This window comes from Melopsittacus undulatus, chromosome 10 (assembly GCF_012275295.1).
Source record: "Melopsittacus undulatus isolate bMelUnd1 chromosome 10, bMelUnd1.mat.Z, whole genome shotgun sequence".
NCBI classification, from domain to species: domain Eukaryota; kingdom Metazoa; phylum Chordata; class Aves; order Psittaciformes; family Psittaculidae; genus Melopsittacus; species Melopsittacus undulatus.
The window spans coordinates 8,833,046-8,852,350 of NC_047536.1; the positions used below are offsets into that span (position 1 = coordinate 8,833,046).

Genomic DNA, 19,305 nt, shown 5'->3' on the forward strand with positions numbered 1-19,305 from the left:
CGTTTGTCCGGCGCGCAGCGGCTCGGAGCTGCTCGGGGGCCGGGACGCGGCTCCCCCCGCTCCCCATCCCCGCTCCGCTCCACCATGGCTTTCGCTAACTTCCGCCGCATCCTGCGCCTTTCCACCTTCGAGAAGCGGAGGTCCAAGGAGTACGAGCACGTCCGCCGCGACCTGGACCCCGGCGAGGTGTGGGAGGTGCTGGGGGAGCTGGGAGACGGAGCCTTCGGCAAGGTCTACAAGGTGGGAGCGCAGCGCTTGGCTCGGGGCTGGGGGGCAGCGGAGGGTTTAATTCCCCCCCATCAGTCGCTCGCTTTCAGAGCGGTGCTTTTGTGAGGGGACGTGGTCCTTGCCAAGCCTGGCGGAGTTGTTGGAAGTCAGCGGTCTCGGGCTGCCTCCGAGCTTCGCGAGTCTCCGGGACTGACACTCGGTGTATTCCTGCGGTCCTCGCCGGCGGGAAGCGTACAGAGAGCAGAGGAGCCAAGTCCCTCAAGAGTGGGGCCGTGTCCACTGCTCGGAGTGCTTCATCTCTGTGTTAAAGGGTGGGGGTTCAAGGCCAAGCACTCTCTGTCCTTTGCGCTCCAAAGCAGCAGTGTTCGTGCTGTTACCGGCTCTGAAATCGCTGCTCTCTTGTGCTACAGGCGAGAGAGGAGCCTCTAGGCAGGGGCTGGCTGAAAGAGCAGGTCGGGGAACCGGGCTCCTTGGGAGACCCGCGTTACAGGCATAATTTGGGCCATGAGTGGTGAATTAGCTGTTGGGCAGCTGGTTTTTGGTAGTCTCATCAGATCACTTAAGAAGGTATTGCCTTTTCACAGCTGAGGAATAACCAGTAACAAAAGAAAAGGCCAGGAAGGAAACTGGTCTGTTGCAGCTCAGGGCAGAGGTGTTTCACTGCAGTACCCTGGGATCTGTTGTAATAAATTGGTATTTGGTAGGAACTCTACAAAAATGGGCACTAAATATCCATTGAGTCGAAGTTCTAGTGAAGGTTCCTGTCTTATAATAAAATGCAGTTCCTAAAAATCACCTTTAAATCCCTAATGTAGTCATCTTTCCAAAGGTAGAACTGTCAGCAATCAGCACTTCTGTTACCAGTCTAGTTGATGTTGTGTATTGGAAACCCTTTTGTGTGTAGCCACATTCACTCTTTTACTGGATAATTCTTTGCTTATATTTGCTTGTTTCTCATCCAATGATACAAAGGAGATAGCCATTGTGAAAGAAGTTAATGACAAGACAAATGAAAACTTAAGAGGAATAACTGGTTTAAATCCTGTCTAATTTAAACATGGACAACATCTCGGAAGTAGATGACATTCAGAATGAAGCTACTTTATATGTGGCTGGTTTAGTTTTGTTGTCATATCCGAATGCCTCTGCTGTTAACTCCAGCCTCAAAACAATAACACAATTAGCAGAGTAATTTTACATACTGTAGGTTAAGGATGTCAGCCTGACAGGTAATGACATCTCCTCACCTCCAACTACTTCCATCTCCTTTGATCCCCATTTTGACCCAAATGAGAATGTGAACTGCAGTAAACAAAGCAGTGAAGATTCCATGTTTATAACCAGAAGCTGACCCCCTCTACAAGTAGTACATTTGGGCAACTGTCTGCTTTTCTGTTGTTTTAACATCGTTTTATCAGGGGATGGGGGATTAACATGAAGAAAGGGCTATTTTATTCTTCTTAGTAAAGTTTTAATCCTCTGTCTTCTTTGATCTCTTTTCCACTTGTTCTCCATCCTGGTTGGCCAATGGACATAGTTGGGTTCTGAAGAGTTCTCGTGCAAGATTTTGTTTGTTTGTTTAAGAATCCCAAACCATTTGGATGCCATGTACTAGGAAGCCTTATTTTTAGATACTAGCCAGTAGAATTATTGCAGAGACATAGTTTCCTGCCATGCTGGGTGCTGATGTACATAGGATGGCGATGTGAAATGTGTGGCTTGCCTTCTTGTTCTGCACAGCTGCCAGAAAAGACCCAAACAAAACACCCCACTGTATGCAAGGAGAACGTAGGTGGCCAAGATGCAATGAACAGATTTAATCATTCTCTTGAACTCACTTTAAAGTCAATTTGCTTTTCACGCAAAAGCGATCATTTAGAGCAGCTCTGAGTGTGTGGCTGTGAGAGTTTCAGGATGTTTGAATGAAGTTCTTGTCTCTCTTCTGCCCCTTTCCCACACACGGAAGTGCGGGGAGATGATATAATCCACCTATGCCTACATCCTGCCCTATGTACCATATGTTATGCTCGCTCTGAAGAGGCTGAGCAGTGCAAAAGAGTGGGATTTGTCTGCTGAAGAGTATGACCTGGGAGAAATTTAGATGTGGGTAGAAGAGAAAATGTGCTTGTTTCAGTATTATGAGACCAGGTTTGAGCAGGAGGAGGGGGTGCTGGGCTGGGTAATGGTTTCATTGCCCTGCAGAACACTGTCAGGGAGCTGTGTCTTGGACTCCCTGTGCACTCAGCTGAGCAAACTTAAACTGGTTTGACACAGTGTGTAAGAAAAGTAGGACAGGCTTAATTTAAATATATATTAATTAAAAATAACCAGATCTGTAGTGGAGTCTGAAATGCATGCAGCAGACCGTAAGAAACCTGCAGCCAGTAGAAACTACTGGGATTTCCCTGGGTTTGTACAAAAGCCTTTTTCAGCAAAAGAGGACCCTGATGGTATGAGGAAACAGTGAAACTCATTGCAGAGGGTAATGAAGCTGAAAAGTAGGAAGGGGGTGGGGAGAAACTTTCTTTCTAGCTCTCATTCTATTAATGCCTTGGTTTGGGTAAGTCCATGGGGTATGATAAGGAAGTGATAGCAGCCCATAGATAGCAACATGCTCTGTGCCAAATACACTTTGTTACTCACCTCATGCAAAGCTCACTAAATCGATGCTCTTAAATCACTCATCAGGCCAGCAGTTGGGAGCTGTGACCTGTGTGTGCTAGCCTGGGAGGGCTGCAGCACCTCAAGGGTTGTGAGCCTATAAAAATACAAGTTCCTAACTCAGATTTCTCTTTCTTCAGAAATACCTAAATTACAATCTATAGAATATATGGCGGTGGCTCTATCAGTTCCAAGTTAACATTTCTCTGTGTGTGCAGGGAGGGAGAAGTCATAGTGGCACCCTGGAGAGCTGTGTTGGTGAAGCAAAGCCCTGCTGATCTCGGGGCCATGCAGATGCTCAGCATGAAGCCAGCAGTGCAGGCTGCTGTGGGCTGGCTGCTCAGAGCTGCTGAATCTTATCTTGGTCCTGCAAAACCCAGTAGTTGGTGCAGCGTTTACTATTGCAGGTATTGTGTCAGCCGTCAGCAGGAACAGATGTGCAGGGCTCTTCTGGGCATTGAGAACTCACAAACTAGCTGGGGATGGACTGGATCTTACAAGAGCATGGGCTCAGCCTTGGGATTGGCTGCCTCTCTCATAGTGGGATTGTTTTGCTGTGCTCATGTCTCTTGTGAAATGGTATCTCCCCTTCCCAGCCTGCGGATGGGGATGCTGGCCCCTGATAAGGCTTTCTCTTCATAGGGTGGGGAGCATGGGCTGCTGTGCTGCCCACAGCCCCCAGTGCAGCAGGAACTCAAACTTGCCTTCCAACGGCTCTGTGTGCTGGTTCCCAGAGAGATATCGCTGAGCCCCATGTCACAGTGTCTCACAGATGTGCCTTTTATGTTGTTGTTCTTATTTCTTCTTAAGATAACGGCTTGGGTTATCTGATCTGTGAGGGTGGTATTGCTGCTGTACATGCTGCAGACTATGAGTGCTCTGTTTTGAAATGTGGCTAATAAGACTAATTTTTAAATGTACAGCTGCTCTATAAGCCTGGCTTCCACAGTGATGGGCCTGTTTGAAGGCACAAGATTGTCCCTGTCACCTGCAGACTTCTCTGTGCTCACCAGCTGAGCCTGCACCGTTCTGGCTTTGCATGAGTTGGCTCCAGTGACATGGGCTCAGCTCTTGTTGGTTTGATTCATGGGGGATTTAACATGTAATTCCTGGAAAGGGTGTCACTGAGAGATGCTAATCTGCTGAGCTAGCTCAAAAAAAATGAAAGAGAGGAAGCTAACAAAGGGGGTTGGTGGAGTTTAAGTTGATTGTAGCTATGGCAGCAAAAGAAAAAAAGAAAGATTAAATCATTGTCCCTTAGAATGGCTGAAGGGTTTTCTTACAACGCTTCAGCTGGGGAGAGAAGAGGAATGGGAAGACACCACTCATCTGGGCGAGCAGTGACCCAACAGTGTTAAACCTGATTGAACTTTAAGCTCAGTGTTCACTTGAAACTCACTTTGAAACATGTGATGCTCTGTCCATGCTGAAGTCCAAATGAAGCTTGTCCCTGTGAGCCACGGCTGTATGTGTGTGGCAGGGGAGAGGATAGCTCTCCATGGCCTAAATATTTTGTTAATGAGTTCAGTGTCACAGCCCAGAGCTTGGCAATGCCAGTGACAGCGGGAACTGTGGGCAGCAGCATGGAAGAGAAAGCTTAGATGAAGGCTTTGGGCCTTTCACCCTCTAGCACGTGGCAATCGTTGTTCCTTAGAAAAATCCCTGCTCAGCACATCCCATAATTCTTAATATTTTTATTTTCTTCGAACATGCAGTTTCCTTGGAAAAATCATTCTTTTTCTCACCTTTGGGATGCTGCTGTGCGAGGAGCTGGGGTTTTCCTCATGAGTCTCAGGTCAAACCCATCCTTGCCGCCATACTGCTTGGCTGCAGGTCCTGGGTGGCAGTGCTACCCTCCCATCCACCAGCACTGCCAACCTTGCTTAGCCTCAAGTCCTGGGAGAAAAGGAATTTGGCTATGAAGAGCAATGTCACTTAAAACATCATTTTAAAACACTGATGTAATGGTACTTGTTGACAGACTTGGCTCTTGAAGGCAGCAGGATTGGTGCAGGTGTGTAGTTTGCCAGGGCTGGGTGCTGCAAACCACATGTGCAGTGAACTGCTGCCTTGCTCAGCGTAGCCCATCTGCTTAAGCAGCTGGGCCTGAGCATCACCATGCTGATGGAGCTGCTTAGCTCCTGTTTGAGAGGCGAGTACAGTCACATTCAGGATCGGTGTCTCTGTGCCGTCTCTGGGATGAGGGGTTGGAAGGGTGACCATTGTGAAGAGCAGAGCATTGCCACTTAGTGCTGCTGGAGTTGCATTAACTGACTTCTGCCTCCTGGCCATAGAAGAGCACCTCGCTTCCACCCCTGAATGTCATCTCTTTAAAACAGAATGCTTTTCCCATCCAACACTTGGAAACCTTCCTGACATTTTCCCTTCCTGTGCAATTCCCTGACACCTGCCTGTGCTCGTGTCCCCGTGGGTCATGTTCTCATTCAACCAACCAAAATGTTTGTGTGGTATTTCAGTGCAGGAAGTTGTGCCCCAGCAAAACCAGCTGTTGGTGGACCTCAGTGCTTGCTGTTGTTGTCGAGCTGCTGCCTGCCCTTCATTTCTCTCTTGACAAGCGCAGGAGTGCTGCTGGGTGTCCTCCCTGGGCAGGTTGGTGCTGCAGAGATAGCAAAGGTCTCATCAGTTCTTTATTCCTCTGCTGGGGCCTTTTCTAGTACAAAGTGAAAGGGCTGGCACACAGACAGACACAACTATTATCACTGCCTGTCTAAGCCCTGTTCCCTGGCTCTCATGTACTGTAGCCACTCAAGCCTTAGCTCCCTATGTACCAAATTGGAGCAGAAAGCTGCTAGGAAGCTCAGAAGTGCCTGCATGGGGTTTTCCCCCACCATTTTAATTTTCTCTTTCAATATTGTGGTGTTGAGTGAGGGAAGACCAGGCAGGAGTGCTTCACTCACAGCACTGGCTTCCCTTGGAGCACCATGCACTTCCAGGGCACCAGTGATTTGAAGGATGTTTTGTACTTCTGAGTTCTAGACCTGTGTATACTGAAGATACTGGATCTATGTGGATCTTTACTCTCCAGCCCTGGCATGGGTGTTTGTTCACTTCTCACTCACACCAGGACCATGAGGTCCACTTGGTTTCTATGGGTGGGCTATAGTGGGGTGTAGCAGCAAAAAAGACTCATGTTGTTCTGGGCTCTGCTGCTGCGTTTGGGTGCAAGGTCTGAAGAATTGCATGGGGCTTTTCTTGACTAACGAACTGCTGCTTGGGCTTGTTGTCTCTCACGCTCTTCTGCTGGGCCAGTGCTGAGCTTTTAAGGCAAAAAAAGGTGTTTGTGCCATGCTTTGGACACACCGTGTTTTGGCGTGTCTACAGAGAAAACAAGTCCTTGGCTGTAGTTTGAGCTCTCTGGTGATGCTGCTTTGCCTCTAGCTTATAAAAACCAGAGGAAGGCATTTCTCATGGTTTTTTATAGCTAACACTGCCTTGTTTCACAAGCCACTTTCACTTCCCCTTTGCCGCTGCACAAGTGTTGCCACAGCTGCCAAAGCAGCAGTGCTGGTTCAGCCCGACCTGATGCTGCTGTGTGTAGCAGGGCTGCCAGACCAGGGCTGTGCCAGCCTTGCTGCTGTGCTTGCTCATCACTAACTGCTCTGCTGAGTCCACCAAGGGCTGAATTCAGCGTTTCCAAAGAACCCCAAACCGGTGTTCACTTAGGGTGACAGACTGATGTGGCTCTAAGGAGCTTGTTGGGCACGGAACTCGTTTCAGCTCCCACTGATTACTGGACAATAATATGAGCACTGACTCCAGCCTGTCTATTCTGAACTTGATTACTGATGCAGACAGCTTGGACAAAGTGCATCAGATGGCAATTAGTCATTAGGTAATCCCTGAGAAATACGTAAGCGAGCACTCGCTCGTGTACAAAGGCACACAATGGGAATGTGATGTGGGAGGTTGGGGAAGTAGGAACTGTCACCCCCCCAAACACAGCATCCACTGAAAGCACCAGGCTTTTTACTCCTTCTGTAACTCAGTGATATGTGAAGCATCAGCTCTCCTGGCACAGAGTGAAGGCTTACAAGGATGGGAAGAGTAGCTCACACCAAAAATATGGTGACATGATATGGCAGACTGGCTTAAAAAGGATTGTCCCTTGGCTTGGGAATATACTGTGGGCAAGCACATGTAGAGGACGTGATCGGGTGCTCTCGGTGCTAGCTCTCTCCTTTCCACTAGTGAGTGAGAGTTCATGTTGGATTTCCCCTGCCTCACCTAGAAACTGGCCGTTGCCTTCAGCAGCAGTCCTGCATGAGGAAGGACTGAACAATCCAGCCTTCCGGTAATGTGTTCTTTAAAGGCTTAAAATAGTTCCTGCGTTTGTCACAATCTGGGTTTCACAATAGCTCAGAGGTTGAGTCACAAGCAAAGCCAAACAACCTCTTCTGTCACCTGAAAGGGCACCACTTAAACCCATAAGCAGTTTCTCTATGCCTCTGCCTTCTAGGAGTAATCCTGTTCATCCCCTGTCCCTTGGTATTCCCAGGGTGCTTGGTGACACCATGTCCAGCACCAATCTTGCTCTAGAGGACTCCAGCAAGATCCTTTGCTTTGTATTCTGCTTGGCTCATGGTGTTCCTTTCTGGAAGTGGTTTACTGGATAACTTTCATGGGGTATGTTTTCTGTTGTGGAATGCACGTTCCAATCCCATTTCTGCACAGACCTGTCACGGGGTCTCTGCGGTGCATTGATTTGCACAAGGGCTGGAAGTGGCCATAAGGACTTGTCAGGTTTGAAATGCCAAGGCTGTAATGAATCGAACTGTAGCTCAGCAGCACATCCTGGGCACTGTGCTGGCAGCTGGCTGCTCTGTTTGTTTCGTTTTGGTACTAAATCGCACTCCAGGGACAAATTATCCATGCCATTAAAATTCCCAGGAGTGGAGGAGCTAAAAGATGATGGAACTGGATGCGTGCTTTTGAGTGGCCAGCTGCAGGTCATAGACTGACATCAAACAGTTTCTGTTCTTGGAATCTCACCATCCTGGTGGGTCTTTTGCTCCTGTCCATGAATTTCACTGGAAAAAATGTGAAACACCACAGATTCCCCTAAAGCTGCTTGTTCTGTTCTACCCAAGAACAGAAGCTCTCTCCCCATCTCTGCATTCTCTACCTGTGCTTTTGCTGGGATGGAGACCCTGTAATTAGGCTGGGATTTACAGAAGACTTGAGGTTTGTAATTCAACCTGTATTTTGCAGGATTCAATTTCAAACATCTAACAAACTGTTGGTGAGTAGTGCTAGGGTGCTTTCTTGATAGTACTTGGTTTTCTTCTTTCCTCCATATCATTGTCTCTTCCTTTCTTTGGCATTTAAAGACAAACCAAGCAGCAGCATGAGAGAAGTTTTCATGTCCCTTGCTGCAAGGTGAGGGCATGATCCCCTTTCAGGTAAAGGTGAAGCTGCAGAGAGGATGGTGCAACCAATTCCTTCCCTCCTGCAGCTCTTGGAGAGTGAGCAGCAGATGCTGCCTCTTCTCAGCCTGGTACTATGCATCCCCCTGCTGTAAAGGTCATCATCCAGGCCTGCAGGTCACAGACTTGGAGATGCTGGTTCCTTCTGCCTGATTGCTAGCTTGGTTTGTTGAGGGGAGAGCAGGCTGTGTTTTGCTTTGGGCTAACATCTCTGGGCAGATTCACATCAGTTGCACAAGGATAGGCAGTAATCAAGAAAGGGCCTTAAACCCTAAAGCATCATCTCATGCCGGGGATGTCTGAAAGCAGCTCCGAGGGCTGGCAACGTTTGCCTTTGGCCTATTTGGGATCGCAACAAACCTTCCTGGAAGAATATCTCTGTCGTAATACAACGTATGCAGGAAAATACCCGCAGAGAAGCTGCAGGAAATCACCAGATGTGAGCTGCAGAGAGGCTGCCTGGTGTACTCGGCCAAAACGTGACACTGCCTGTACAAATGTGCCTGCTGTGAGCAGCTCTGGGAGCTGGCTGGCTGCTGTCAGGGGCTGTGGTGCAGCCGTCTGCCTGATGGCAGGCACCTGCCATTCCCAGGGAGGCTGGAGCCTGGTGTCACTGCTGGAGGACAAACAGATGGAGGGAAAATGAAGGTGGAGAAATGGACAGAGACCCCTTGGATTTACAAAGCTCTTGTGGTGACAAACGTGACTTGCTGAGCTTTGTTCAGGAGTGCACACACCATACAGTGGGGATCTCCCTCTGTCTTGTGTGGTAGAAATACTACAGACTGGGTTTGGGCTCAGGTCAGCTTCTGACAACATGAGAGGGGATGAGCTGTCCAAGATGTATGAGTGTTGTACCTCTCAGAGGACTGGGACCACCAGTCTCCTCTCCACACTACAGTGGGCAATGCCAGAGGAGATTAATCTTCCAGGATCTCCTTCCTATTTCACCTTCTCCTGCTGTCCTGCAGGGCTAATGGTGGTTTTGGTCCCTTCTGGGAAGTGCTGTGAGTGTGCTCAGTTGTAGCTACGACATTATCACAGGAGAGGGACAGTACAGGGCTCATGCCTGCAGCACCCCTACCCCTGTGAGCTTGCTGTTTCAGTTCATGTTCTTGCTTCCTGGGTTTGTGTTGTCCTGAGGCGACTTCTCCTTGGTGGTGTCGCTTCTGCTGGTGTGACCAAGTGGTGTGACATCCCTGTGCCCTCTGGTCTGAGGGGATGTGGGACAGTGCAGTGCTCCTCTCCCCCTAGGGTGAAAACCTACCTCACGCAGCTCATGGGATTCCCTTCCATCCCCAAGCTGTGTCCCCTGCTAGAATGGATGAGGAAATGGATGGGTAAACACTCTCATTTGTGACTGTGCAATGTGATGGAGAAAGGCAGCAGCTAATTCTCTTATGGACGTCTTTAAAGGCTGAACATCAGGCAGAATGTACATGGGCTTGTACCTAGACAGGAAGCGATTGCTGGGGGTTGCTGGGTTGCTCACCCGTTAGTAATGATGAATGAAGTCAGTCTGCCACAATGAACGTGTGGGCTGCAGTCACTCCCTCACCCATAGCTTGCAGCCTGGTTTGCAAACCCATGTCCTCCAGCTCAGCATCCCTCCACTTTTGCCTCTAGGAAGCCCAGAAGGGGATCAGAGGCGGCAGAGTGGCTGCTGCAGTGGCTCCCTCAAGGCTTGGGAGTGAGAGCAAGTCAGTTCAGACCTCTCAGTAGGTGACGATGCTGTGGGCACCTGGGGCATGCTCTGCTCCTGGGCTTTTTTAGGTGCCTGCAGGGCCCCAGCATCCTGGAAAGGCTGAGCTGGCCAGGACCCTGCCAATGGGAAGCGTGCGATGGCTGACCTCCAAGGGAAGCCCCACCTCTTCTCACAATATTTACTTCCCCTTCTTGGACCTCTCCCAACACCATAAGTGCAGAGCAAACAGAGTGGGGCACCTCTTGCTCCAATTTGGAAGCACTCTGCTTTTCCCAATGCTTACTGTGCTCCGCATCTCCCCCTGCCCTGCTCTGTGCTCTCCTCTGAGCATCTGGGTAAGATGGTAAGAAACCACAGGAGCAAGAGAAACCAGCATGAGCTTCTGTCTTGAGATTGGGCAGCAAGCCCAGATGGAAATGGATTTGTTCCCTGTGGTAAAGACAGAGCTGTCGATGCCAATTCACGCGAATGCAGCAAGGCTTCAAAACCCAGCAGAGACTCAGGGGTCCCTTACTTTCCTGACTGTGTGGTGTTGTTTTCCCCTTACTCCTTGTCCCCCTTCCCAGCCTATTCCTCAGTACACAGTTATGCTATCACCTAAGCTACATAAAACTGTTCACTGGGGCTTTGCAGTGTTTATACAAGGAATTAATCATCCTGTAAGCTCCTCTGTAGGTTTTCCAAACACAGATACATAAACTACAGAGCAGTAAGGAAGTTCACAACCGGAGCTTGCCCAGCTCCTGCTCTAACAGCACCCGCAGTGGGACTTCTTTCCCTGGGGGAGAGGCAGTCCAAAGTGGGTGTGATGGGAGGAAAATAGGTAATGAACTGCAGTCATGGCATAAGGGCTTGCCTGCATCCGTGGGGAGCAGAATGGGTGAGGTATAGGGATTTATCCTGCCTCTTGATCTGGTGATTCAATGTGGTGCTGGGAATGGCAGGGTGTTCCTGAGTAAACAGCTCCTGCCTGGCCCCCTCTACCAGCATGTGACACATCCCGGAGCACAGATTGCCTCACAAACACCCTTTTGGTGTTTTGTGGAAACTTCTGATTCTTGCACCAATTTGTACAAATTGCACTTGCGAAATGTGAACCTGCCCTGGCTATTCTGGGAGAAGCTCATGGACAGTGCTGGGCAGATGATGCTGAAACAGTCCTCTATGAGAGCAGCTCCAACCCTGCCCACAGACGCTTCCTTTTTCTGTCAGTTGCCTTTTCCTCATGTGGGATGGGACACAAGAGGGGAGTGGGTGACAAGAAACGTGTCTGGAAATGCTTCCAGTCCAGGCTGGACTTACTGGCCTATTGCTGGTGTGTGGCCCCTGCAAGCAGAGCAGCCCCTTCCTAGGTAGATGGCTGCTTAGGGAGAGGTGTCTGAGAGGAAGGAGGTCAGCAAGCTGGGACACAACTGTGGTGGTGTGAGGAATGGGGAGAGAAAGTCAGGAAAAGCTTTCCAACCTCTGGACTTGGAGGTTTTGATGGTTTTCTGGTTATTTGGTGAATAAGCTGTTAAAGGGACAATGTGCAATGGAGGGGGAAGCTCAGTAAGCATGTGTGCTATTTTTCTTACTGTGATCTGAAAAGCTCACTAATATGCACCATCAGGAATACTGGGCAGTCCTGGGAAATCAAAATACACAGGTCTTCAATTTGGCTGGATTATCTGTGTACTCAGGACTGCTGATAATTGGAACTGTCACCTATGATACTATCGGAGATCCTGATGCTACAAGCAATAGGATGTATCTCCTTATCTAAAAGCTTCTTTCTCCCCATGACGGGAAGTGGTGTGGGCACTGAAGGCTGGAAAGAGGATGCTTTGGCTCTGACACAGCATTTATCCTCTCTGCGAAGCTACGGACAGGTTTAGGAAGCAGAAATGCCTTTGCACGTTTCTGTGCTTGTGGCTGGTACCAGTCAAGCTGAGCATGAACTGGAAGAGAAGGACTTGTTCAAGTACTGTGTGCTCCTGGCTCTTCTTGCCTTTGTAGTACTCACACTGCTTTTTTCTTGCAGGCCAAGAACAAGGAAACCGGTGCTTTAGCAGCTGCCAAAGTCATTGAAACAAAGAGTGAAGATGAACTGGAGGATTACATGGTGGAGATTGAAATACTGGCGACCTGTGATCACCGGCACATCGTCAAGCTGCTGGGAGCCTTTTATTGGGATGGCAAGCTCTGGGTAAGAGGCTGTTGCTGTGTGTGACCTGTACAGCTGCACATGTCTGTCTGTGGCAGGGGTTGGAGCTGGATGAGCTTTAAGGTCCCTTTCACCCCAAACCGTTCTGTCATGCTATCAGTTTCAAAACCATCTTCATGGCCAGGTCCTCTTCTCCATGTTACAGCTATTGTCCAGTCAGGAGAGTGTCAAAGGGTGAGTTCAGCAGCTCTGTTACTTTTTCTTTTTAACCAGGCACCTTTATGGCCTCCCAGGGCAATCTTACCACAGTTAAAAAGATCTCAGCTTTTGAGAACTGTACTTGTGTCTTGAGCTGTCAGAGTTGTGGGTCTCTGCTTGTTATGCAGGAGCCAAGGCCTGAGCCTCAGGGCTGTCACAGGAATAATGCAATCCATGTCTAGTTCATTCCTCGGTTAAGCAATGCAGGAGAGGTACTGCTCTATTGGGCAATGCGTGCGTATTCAGCAACTGCCTTTTGCAGTGTCAGCATGCATTGGTGTCCCTTCTTATTTAAAAATCCATCACTAAAGGCCCCAGCTCCTTTGTGACACCCTGCTCGGAGGGCTGCCATAGCCAGCACTGAGCACTTCCTCCCATGCATTATCTTGCTTCAAGGAAGCTGGGCTGCAAGTTGCCTAGAGACTAGGTATTTGTGATGCTGAGCCCTGAATGCGTTAAAGAATGAAGTAAATATGTACACTTCTGAGGAAGTGAAAGACAAACATCCCTCCTAGGAGGGGACTCACGGTTTGGACAGGTTGCAAATGCAGCAAAACTAATCTCAACAAAATTAAAAAGGCAAACACAGGCAGAGCCTGGGTGAGAGGTGGGGCTGGTCTGTATTCCATTCTGTTCTGCTGGTTTCACCTCCCTGCTCTGTGCCTGGCCGACACTGGCCTTGTTCATCCTATCTAAATGTCAGCCCCCTCCCCTTTCCCCTTCCACCTCCTCCCTGCTAAAGGAAGCTTTGCCTTCCTTCCTGTAGGGAAAATGGATTGCAGGGCTCCTCAGCTCTGCTTTTGTCTAAGGAGTGCTTTGTAATGTCGTACGCTTGCCGACCTACTAAAATTAAACAGCCTCTTTGAAGCGACTGGAACAAGAGCCTCCTGTATGAGGCTTTTCCGTGAGGGTAGATGTTACAGCTCTGCCCATTGTTTTGGGAGGAGGATCGTTCTCTTTATTTAATTATTTGAGTGGCATTTGCATTTCATTGCTCAGGCTGTTCTCATTAATGCTCCAGTGGTTTACTGGCTTTGAGGGAAGTAATTAAATCAGGCCGTTATACTTCCAGAAGGCTTCTAGTCTTCAGCAGGTTTTCCCTCAAAGTCTTCCTCTTCTTGGTCACCAGCACTGCTGGGGAAAATTCACATCCAAATGTAACACCATCTTTCCTTGTCTTGTCCATATCCCATGCCCATTTCTTTGTGTGGTTGCTTTAGCCAGTGTTTTCCAGGACCGTTTGCAAATGGTCCATTTGATGGGTGCATGGACTGTGCTGCACTTTTGGCTTCATGTGGCTCAGGCTTTGAGTGTGTGCTGTGAGTGCGTGTCTGGTCAGCAATTCCCTGTGGTTTCCTTGTCCTTGTAGCCTGGTGTGGAGAGACAATGTTCAAAGTGACACAGGGGCAGGAGTGGGATCATGCAGACAGGCTGGCAAGGGGTCCAGATGTGCCCAGTCTCCTGGATGGCAGGAGCTCTTTGGCTTTGAGTAATTTACAGCTTGGTCTGTGCCGCAAGCAGTCTGAGCCAACAGCACAGAGGGGCTCAGCGCTGGGAAGGGCTGTTGCTAAATCAGCCCTTGTTGACTGTTCTCTGACTCTTCAACTAACAAGGAAAATATGTGAGGAAACCTGTTTTTCAGTGGTGGCTGCTGCTGCAGAAGTGTCCTTGTCCCCCTGAGCTGTGTTGGGGCCTTGAAGCTCCACTGTGCCAGGGTTTGGCTTTGTGCTTCAGTAACCAGAAGGTGACATGCAGTGTTTATGGAGCAGAAAACATTTCTGTGCAAAGGGAAGTTGCTTAACCCACAGCAGCTGCTTTGGAATCCGTAGCACTGAAATGAAAGCACAAACCAGCAAATTCCTTATGCTTTTATACCTGGTCAGCATCAAACTGAAGAACCTCAGCTCTCACACAGGGCAGAGCAGAAGCCTAGTGTGAACCACAGGCAAGGGTTTGGAGGAACCCAGTGAGTTCTCAGGGATATAACTGGTGAGATTACAGCATCCAGCATGATCTTCCTCAGCATATAAATGCACTGCAGATATGCTGTGCCCTTACGTCAGAGATGCTGTCTCATTCTGTTCCCCCTTCATATTCTCTTTGCTCACGGCAGAGGCCAAGCAGTCTTGTGCTGGTTGAAAGCAGCCCAGGGATGGCAAAACTGCAGTGGCAGGAGTTTTCATGATTTTATTTGATTTTTATTATAAGCCCTGTGGCATTTGATGTTGTTTTGCATAAATCCCAGCTGCTGGAAATGGGGGCAGCAAAGGAAAGCTGAGAATCTCATGCTATTAAACAAAAAAGAATCTGGTTTGAGTCCTGTGGCTGGGCCACATCTTACAGTCCTTTTTCTGAAGAAGTGTGGAAACACAAAGGCAAACCCTCCTCACCCAGTATACATGCAGCTGTAAAAAAGGAACCCTTTTAAAGCTATTTTGTAACTGATGAATGTGTCTAAGGTATGGGGTTTGGTTGCTTGGAATCAGTGGTGCTGGATTTACATTGATAATTATTAGTACGTGAGAAAGAAAAACAACAGATCTTGTGTGTTGTGACCCTCTTGAGGGCTGTGTGGTTTGTTGGTTGTTTTGGTTTGGTTTTTTTTCCCCCTTCCAAAACAACACAAAGACTGAGACCTCAAAGGAAGGGAGGAACTTTTGATCTCCTGCTTCTGAGTATCTCTGCTGCTTCCAAGTGTCCCGTCTTGCAGACACAGGAGCAGTAAGACAATAAGATGACTGGGGATGAGGTTCTCCTTTGGAGTGATGAGCCCCAGCTTTCCTGTGGGAGATCTCTGCTCTGGGGAGATGGTGCACGTCTCCATCAGACAGCCAACACACTGATGAGTGGGGCAGTGTCAGCCACGCAGCCCTCTTGCTCACTCACCCACTTTCTTCCTGCCATCCCCCAGATTCCAGAGGGACAGGGCGGAGAACTGAAAGAATGTAACTCCCAGGGGTTGAGATAAGAACAGCCCAGTAACTAAGGTATAACACAAACCATGACTGCTACCATCAATAATTGTAATGATAAGGGAAATAACAAGGGAAGAGAATATGATACCAGCCATTGATACCCAGCCTGACCAAGTAGTGAGCTAGCCCTTCCAGGTAACTCTCAGTTACATCCTGGGCATGACACTGTGGTATCAAATACCTCTTTGGCTAGTTTGGGTCAGGTGTTCTGTCTCTGCTTCTTTCTGGCTTCCTCTCCTCCCTGGCAGAGCATGAGACTCAGAAAGTCATTGGTCAAACCAAACATTTGAGCAGTAACTAAAAACATTGGTGTTATCAGCGCTGTTCCCAAGCCGAAAGTGAAAACCACAGCACTGCACCAGCTACTAAGAAGGAGAAAAAATGACTGCTACTGCTGAACCCAGGACAGACAGAAAACCCATGATTTCTCCTGCAGGATCCTGTCAATGCTCCTTGGGTTTGCAAGTTGCTCTGGAAATTAGTTGTAATGTCAGTTGGCCCCAGGTATTTAACCACAAGACTCTGTCAGTGGTGGTACAACTTCCCTAGCAAAGCACAGGGGAATTCTGTTCCCCCTCCCTCCTTTTCTATAAACTGTGGTTGCTATAGCAAATGGGTTTTGAATAAACAGACATTTCCTGGAGATCAAAGCAAAAACCACTGCACCATGCAGGTAACCCTGCCTTGCCAGAGCATTTTGGGGATGGTTAATTTAATCAGCTTAAGAGTTTCTTCTCACCAGCCCACTGTGTGGGTATGTAACTCGTAGAGCTTGCAGATAGACACCAGCTTTGTGTAGGTAGTCTTTGTACTTCCCTTAAAAAAAAGCCTTTTGCATTTTCTGTGGGCAGGCTCTGACCTGTTCAGCCAGGGATGGTTTGGATTGCTACCCCTTTGATATGGATGTTGACTGGAGATTTGGGCATTCTTGAAAATCCTGTATCGTAAAGAAATGTTCATTATCCCATGCACTAGACTGCTGGGCTATGTAAAGCATCTGCAGCTTTTAATCCTCAAGTTGGAAATACCTTTTCTTTAAAACAAACAATAAAGAAAGCTGATAACCCAGTCAGGTTCCCTAAGGTTTTCCTTAGCAGAGGAAGGTTGCAGGGAGAGCAGCCTGAGCTGGGGCTGGATGCCCACAGGGGACCCTTCACATGAATGCTGTTCCAAGCCAGGACTCTCCAAGCTTCTCAGTCATCTGTCCCCAAGGTATCCAAGGGCTATTCAGGTCCCTTTAAAATTTAACTTGGCAGGAGAGCTGCAGTCTAAACTGGCCCTTCCTGCTTGGCCTCACGCTCCTGAAGCTTTGTACCAAATGTCCCCCTGAAGTGTTTGAATGGTCCTCTGCGGTTTCCGAGTGTCAAGCTGCATGTAGTGCTTGAGCATAGTGAAGGAGAGACCCATCAAAACAAAGTGAGCTTTGTTAAACATCTAACCAGTGTCCTGGAGGAGAAACCCTTTCTGTTCTATTCCTCCTTTCTCTCAGCTGCAGAAACCTAAATCCATGCCAGGTTTGGCTGTATCCTGAGAGCCCCCGAGAGCACACAGTGCTGTGTTGCTGGCCAGGCTGTGCTCTGGTACCCATGGACAGCTGCAGGATAAGCACAGAGGTCTAAGTCTTCTTCTGCCCTCCTCTCTGCTGTAAAGTTGGGCAGTAGGTTGCATGAGACCAACACATCTGCTTTGGTTTGTGAACGTGAGCTTTAGCATTCAGGTCCCTGGCAAGTCACTGGAACTGCTATTTCTGGGTAAAACTGGGGCTTTCCCTTAAAGCAATGGTGGAATTGGAGTGATTTTGATCAACCATCAAGAATGACTTATGCAGCAGGCAAATTACCATAGCCCAGCCGAGTTCAAGAGCACTTCTTCTACAGGTAATAACATGACAATGCAGACTAGAATAGAAGCCTTTTGTCTACCATCCTTTATAGAGGGTAATGTTACAAGACAAGGTTATTGAAGCAATAATAATGCCTTGGGATTACATACCCTTGTCATCTATACTCCATGGAATGTTTTATAAAAGAGACCTGGTGTCATTATCCTGGTTTTTAGAAGGGGGAGTGGAGGTACAGACAAGAATTTGCCTAAAGTTTACCCAGCAGGTAAATGGTACTTGGGAATAAGTCTTATGTGCTGAATCCCAGTCCGGGGTTATAACCATGAAGCTATAGTTTTATGAAAAGAAGGCAGCAGACAAGAAGCCCATAGGCAAATCAGCTTTCAAAACACTTTAAAACTTTGGTTAGAAATGTATTGCAATAAGCCATGTTCCCACTTGGCCAGCTTACCCAGGGAAATGCTGAGGAATGGTGTTTGCATATAGATGAATACTTATGAACTACCTATATCTAAGAGACACAGAGCCTTGAAACCTAGCTTCAGCCTATGTCCTGGAATACGCAATAGATTGCAGGCTTAAAGTTCTTTATTTCAGATATAGCCTGAAAGCTGTCATCTGGGAGGAATGGATGGCCTTGCTCAGATTCATGACTTGGGGTGATATCCACTGACTTCAAAGCCCTCACTGAAACAGTTAAATAGCATCTTGTGTGCTGGATCCATCCACTTGTGTTGTGAATTTGGGGATGGTCAGAACAAATAGTTGTTTCTAAGGAGATACCAGGCATGAGTAGAAAACTTATCAAGTCCTTTGCCACCCCTTCAATGAGTTGTCCTTGTGGGCAGGTGAGGCTTTGAGGCTGTGTTGGAACTGCTGGCTGTTAATAATAAAAGACATCAGGAAACTTGTCCTGGGTCAAACTCCAGCTCTGAGCTGGAGCAGACTCCAGCAGTGAGCTCTGCCCCTCTGAAATGCATCATGTATTTCAGATGCTGGCACAAGCTTGGGACACTTGAGGTTAGTAAATCTTCCCACTGGAGAAGCAACTTGTTCCTTTTAGCTATTTAGATTTGAAAGGATTTTCAATGTTTTGCTGTCCATCCAGTAACAAATGCTCGTGTGAACCAAGTGGCCTCTAAATGCTGATTAACTTGGTGAGAGAAGGAGATCCCAGTCCAAGCCCTCCAAGCAGCAAAGGCTTTGCCCCATGCCCGGGCAGGGAGCCATTGCCTGGGTGTTTTTCTGGTTTCTATAGCAAACAAGACTGCTGGCCTTCCTCCCAATGTCCCTGTGTCCTGGTCCATAGAGCATGAGGCTGAGTCCAAGCACTGAAAGGAGAGCTCATGAAGAAGCCTGAGCATGTTGTAATTAACCCTTCCTGCACCACTCAGCATCCAGGCACCACTGACTGGTCACAGCCGTGCTGACCCTCTCTGCTCTGCAGCTCGTAGCTGTTTATGTTCCCTGGCCATGGGTGTACTTGAATTCTCTTCCCCGTGAGATGCTGGTTAGTGAGTCTGGATGGTGAATTCAAAAGGGTCAGGTATCAGCCTTTGTCAAAAGAAGCGGATTGCCCTGTGTGATTCTAGCAAGGGAAGGATGCTTTTTGCAATGTCAAAACCATTTTGTTAAGCTAAAAGGAATTTTGATTTGTTCTGCCAAAATTTTGGTAGGAATGGGAATATTTCTGCCAACCTGAGGGGGTAGTTCAAGGAAATGTTTTGTCATCTCAGAATGATGTTCATGTGAAGACCTCATCCCCAGTCTCTCTGTGATCAGCAGGGAGCTCTGCATTTAAACAGGAATATACAGTGTCGTTTGACTTTGTTCTTGATAAAGCTTTTGTGCTCTGAAACCCCATAAGCCTTGGCTTTCCTCACTTGCTGCCCTGCATCTTCTTTCCCCCACTTGTTATGGGGACAGACCTTTTTTAAATTTCAGATATTTTTTTCTCTGTAGGTTATTTTGTTCAGAAAAGGGGGGAGAAAAAGTTCATTATATTTGAAGTCTTTGAATGGTGCCCTTGTCTGCAGGGAAAATTGGCA

The 19,305-nt window shown here is 48.1% G+C and overlaps 1 protein-coding gene across 2 annotated transcripts in view; it reads left to right on the forward strand.

The window, feature by feature from the left end:
* STK10 (serine/threonine kinase 10) overlaps window positions 1–19,305 on the forward strand; it is a 47,920-nt gene continuing 28,615 nt past the window's right edge. For both annotated transcript variants that reach the window (XM_005142666.3, XM_034067079.1), the window contains exons 1-2: window positions 1–240; window positions 12,059–12,223. In XM_005142666.3, coding sequence (XP_005142723.2) covers window positions 85–240; window positions 12,059–12,223 — 321 coding nt within the window. In that variant the 5' untranslated portion in view covers window positions 1–84. The remainder of the gene's footprint in view (window positions 241–12,058; window positions 12,224–19,305) is intronic.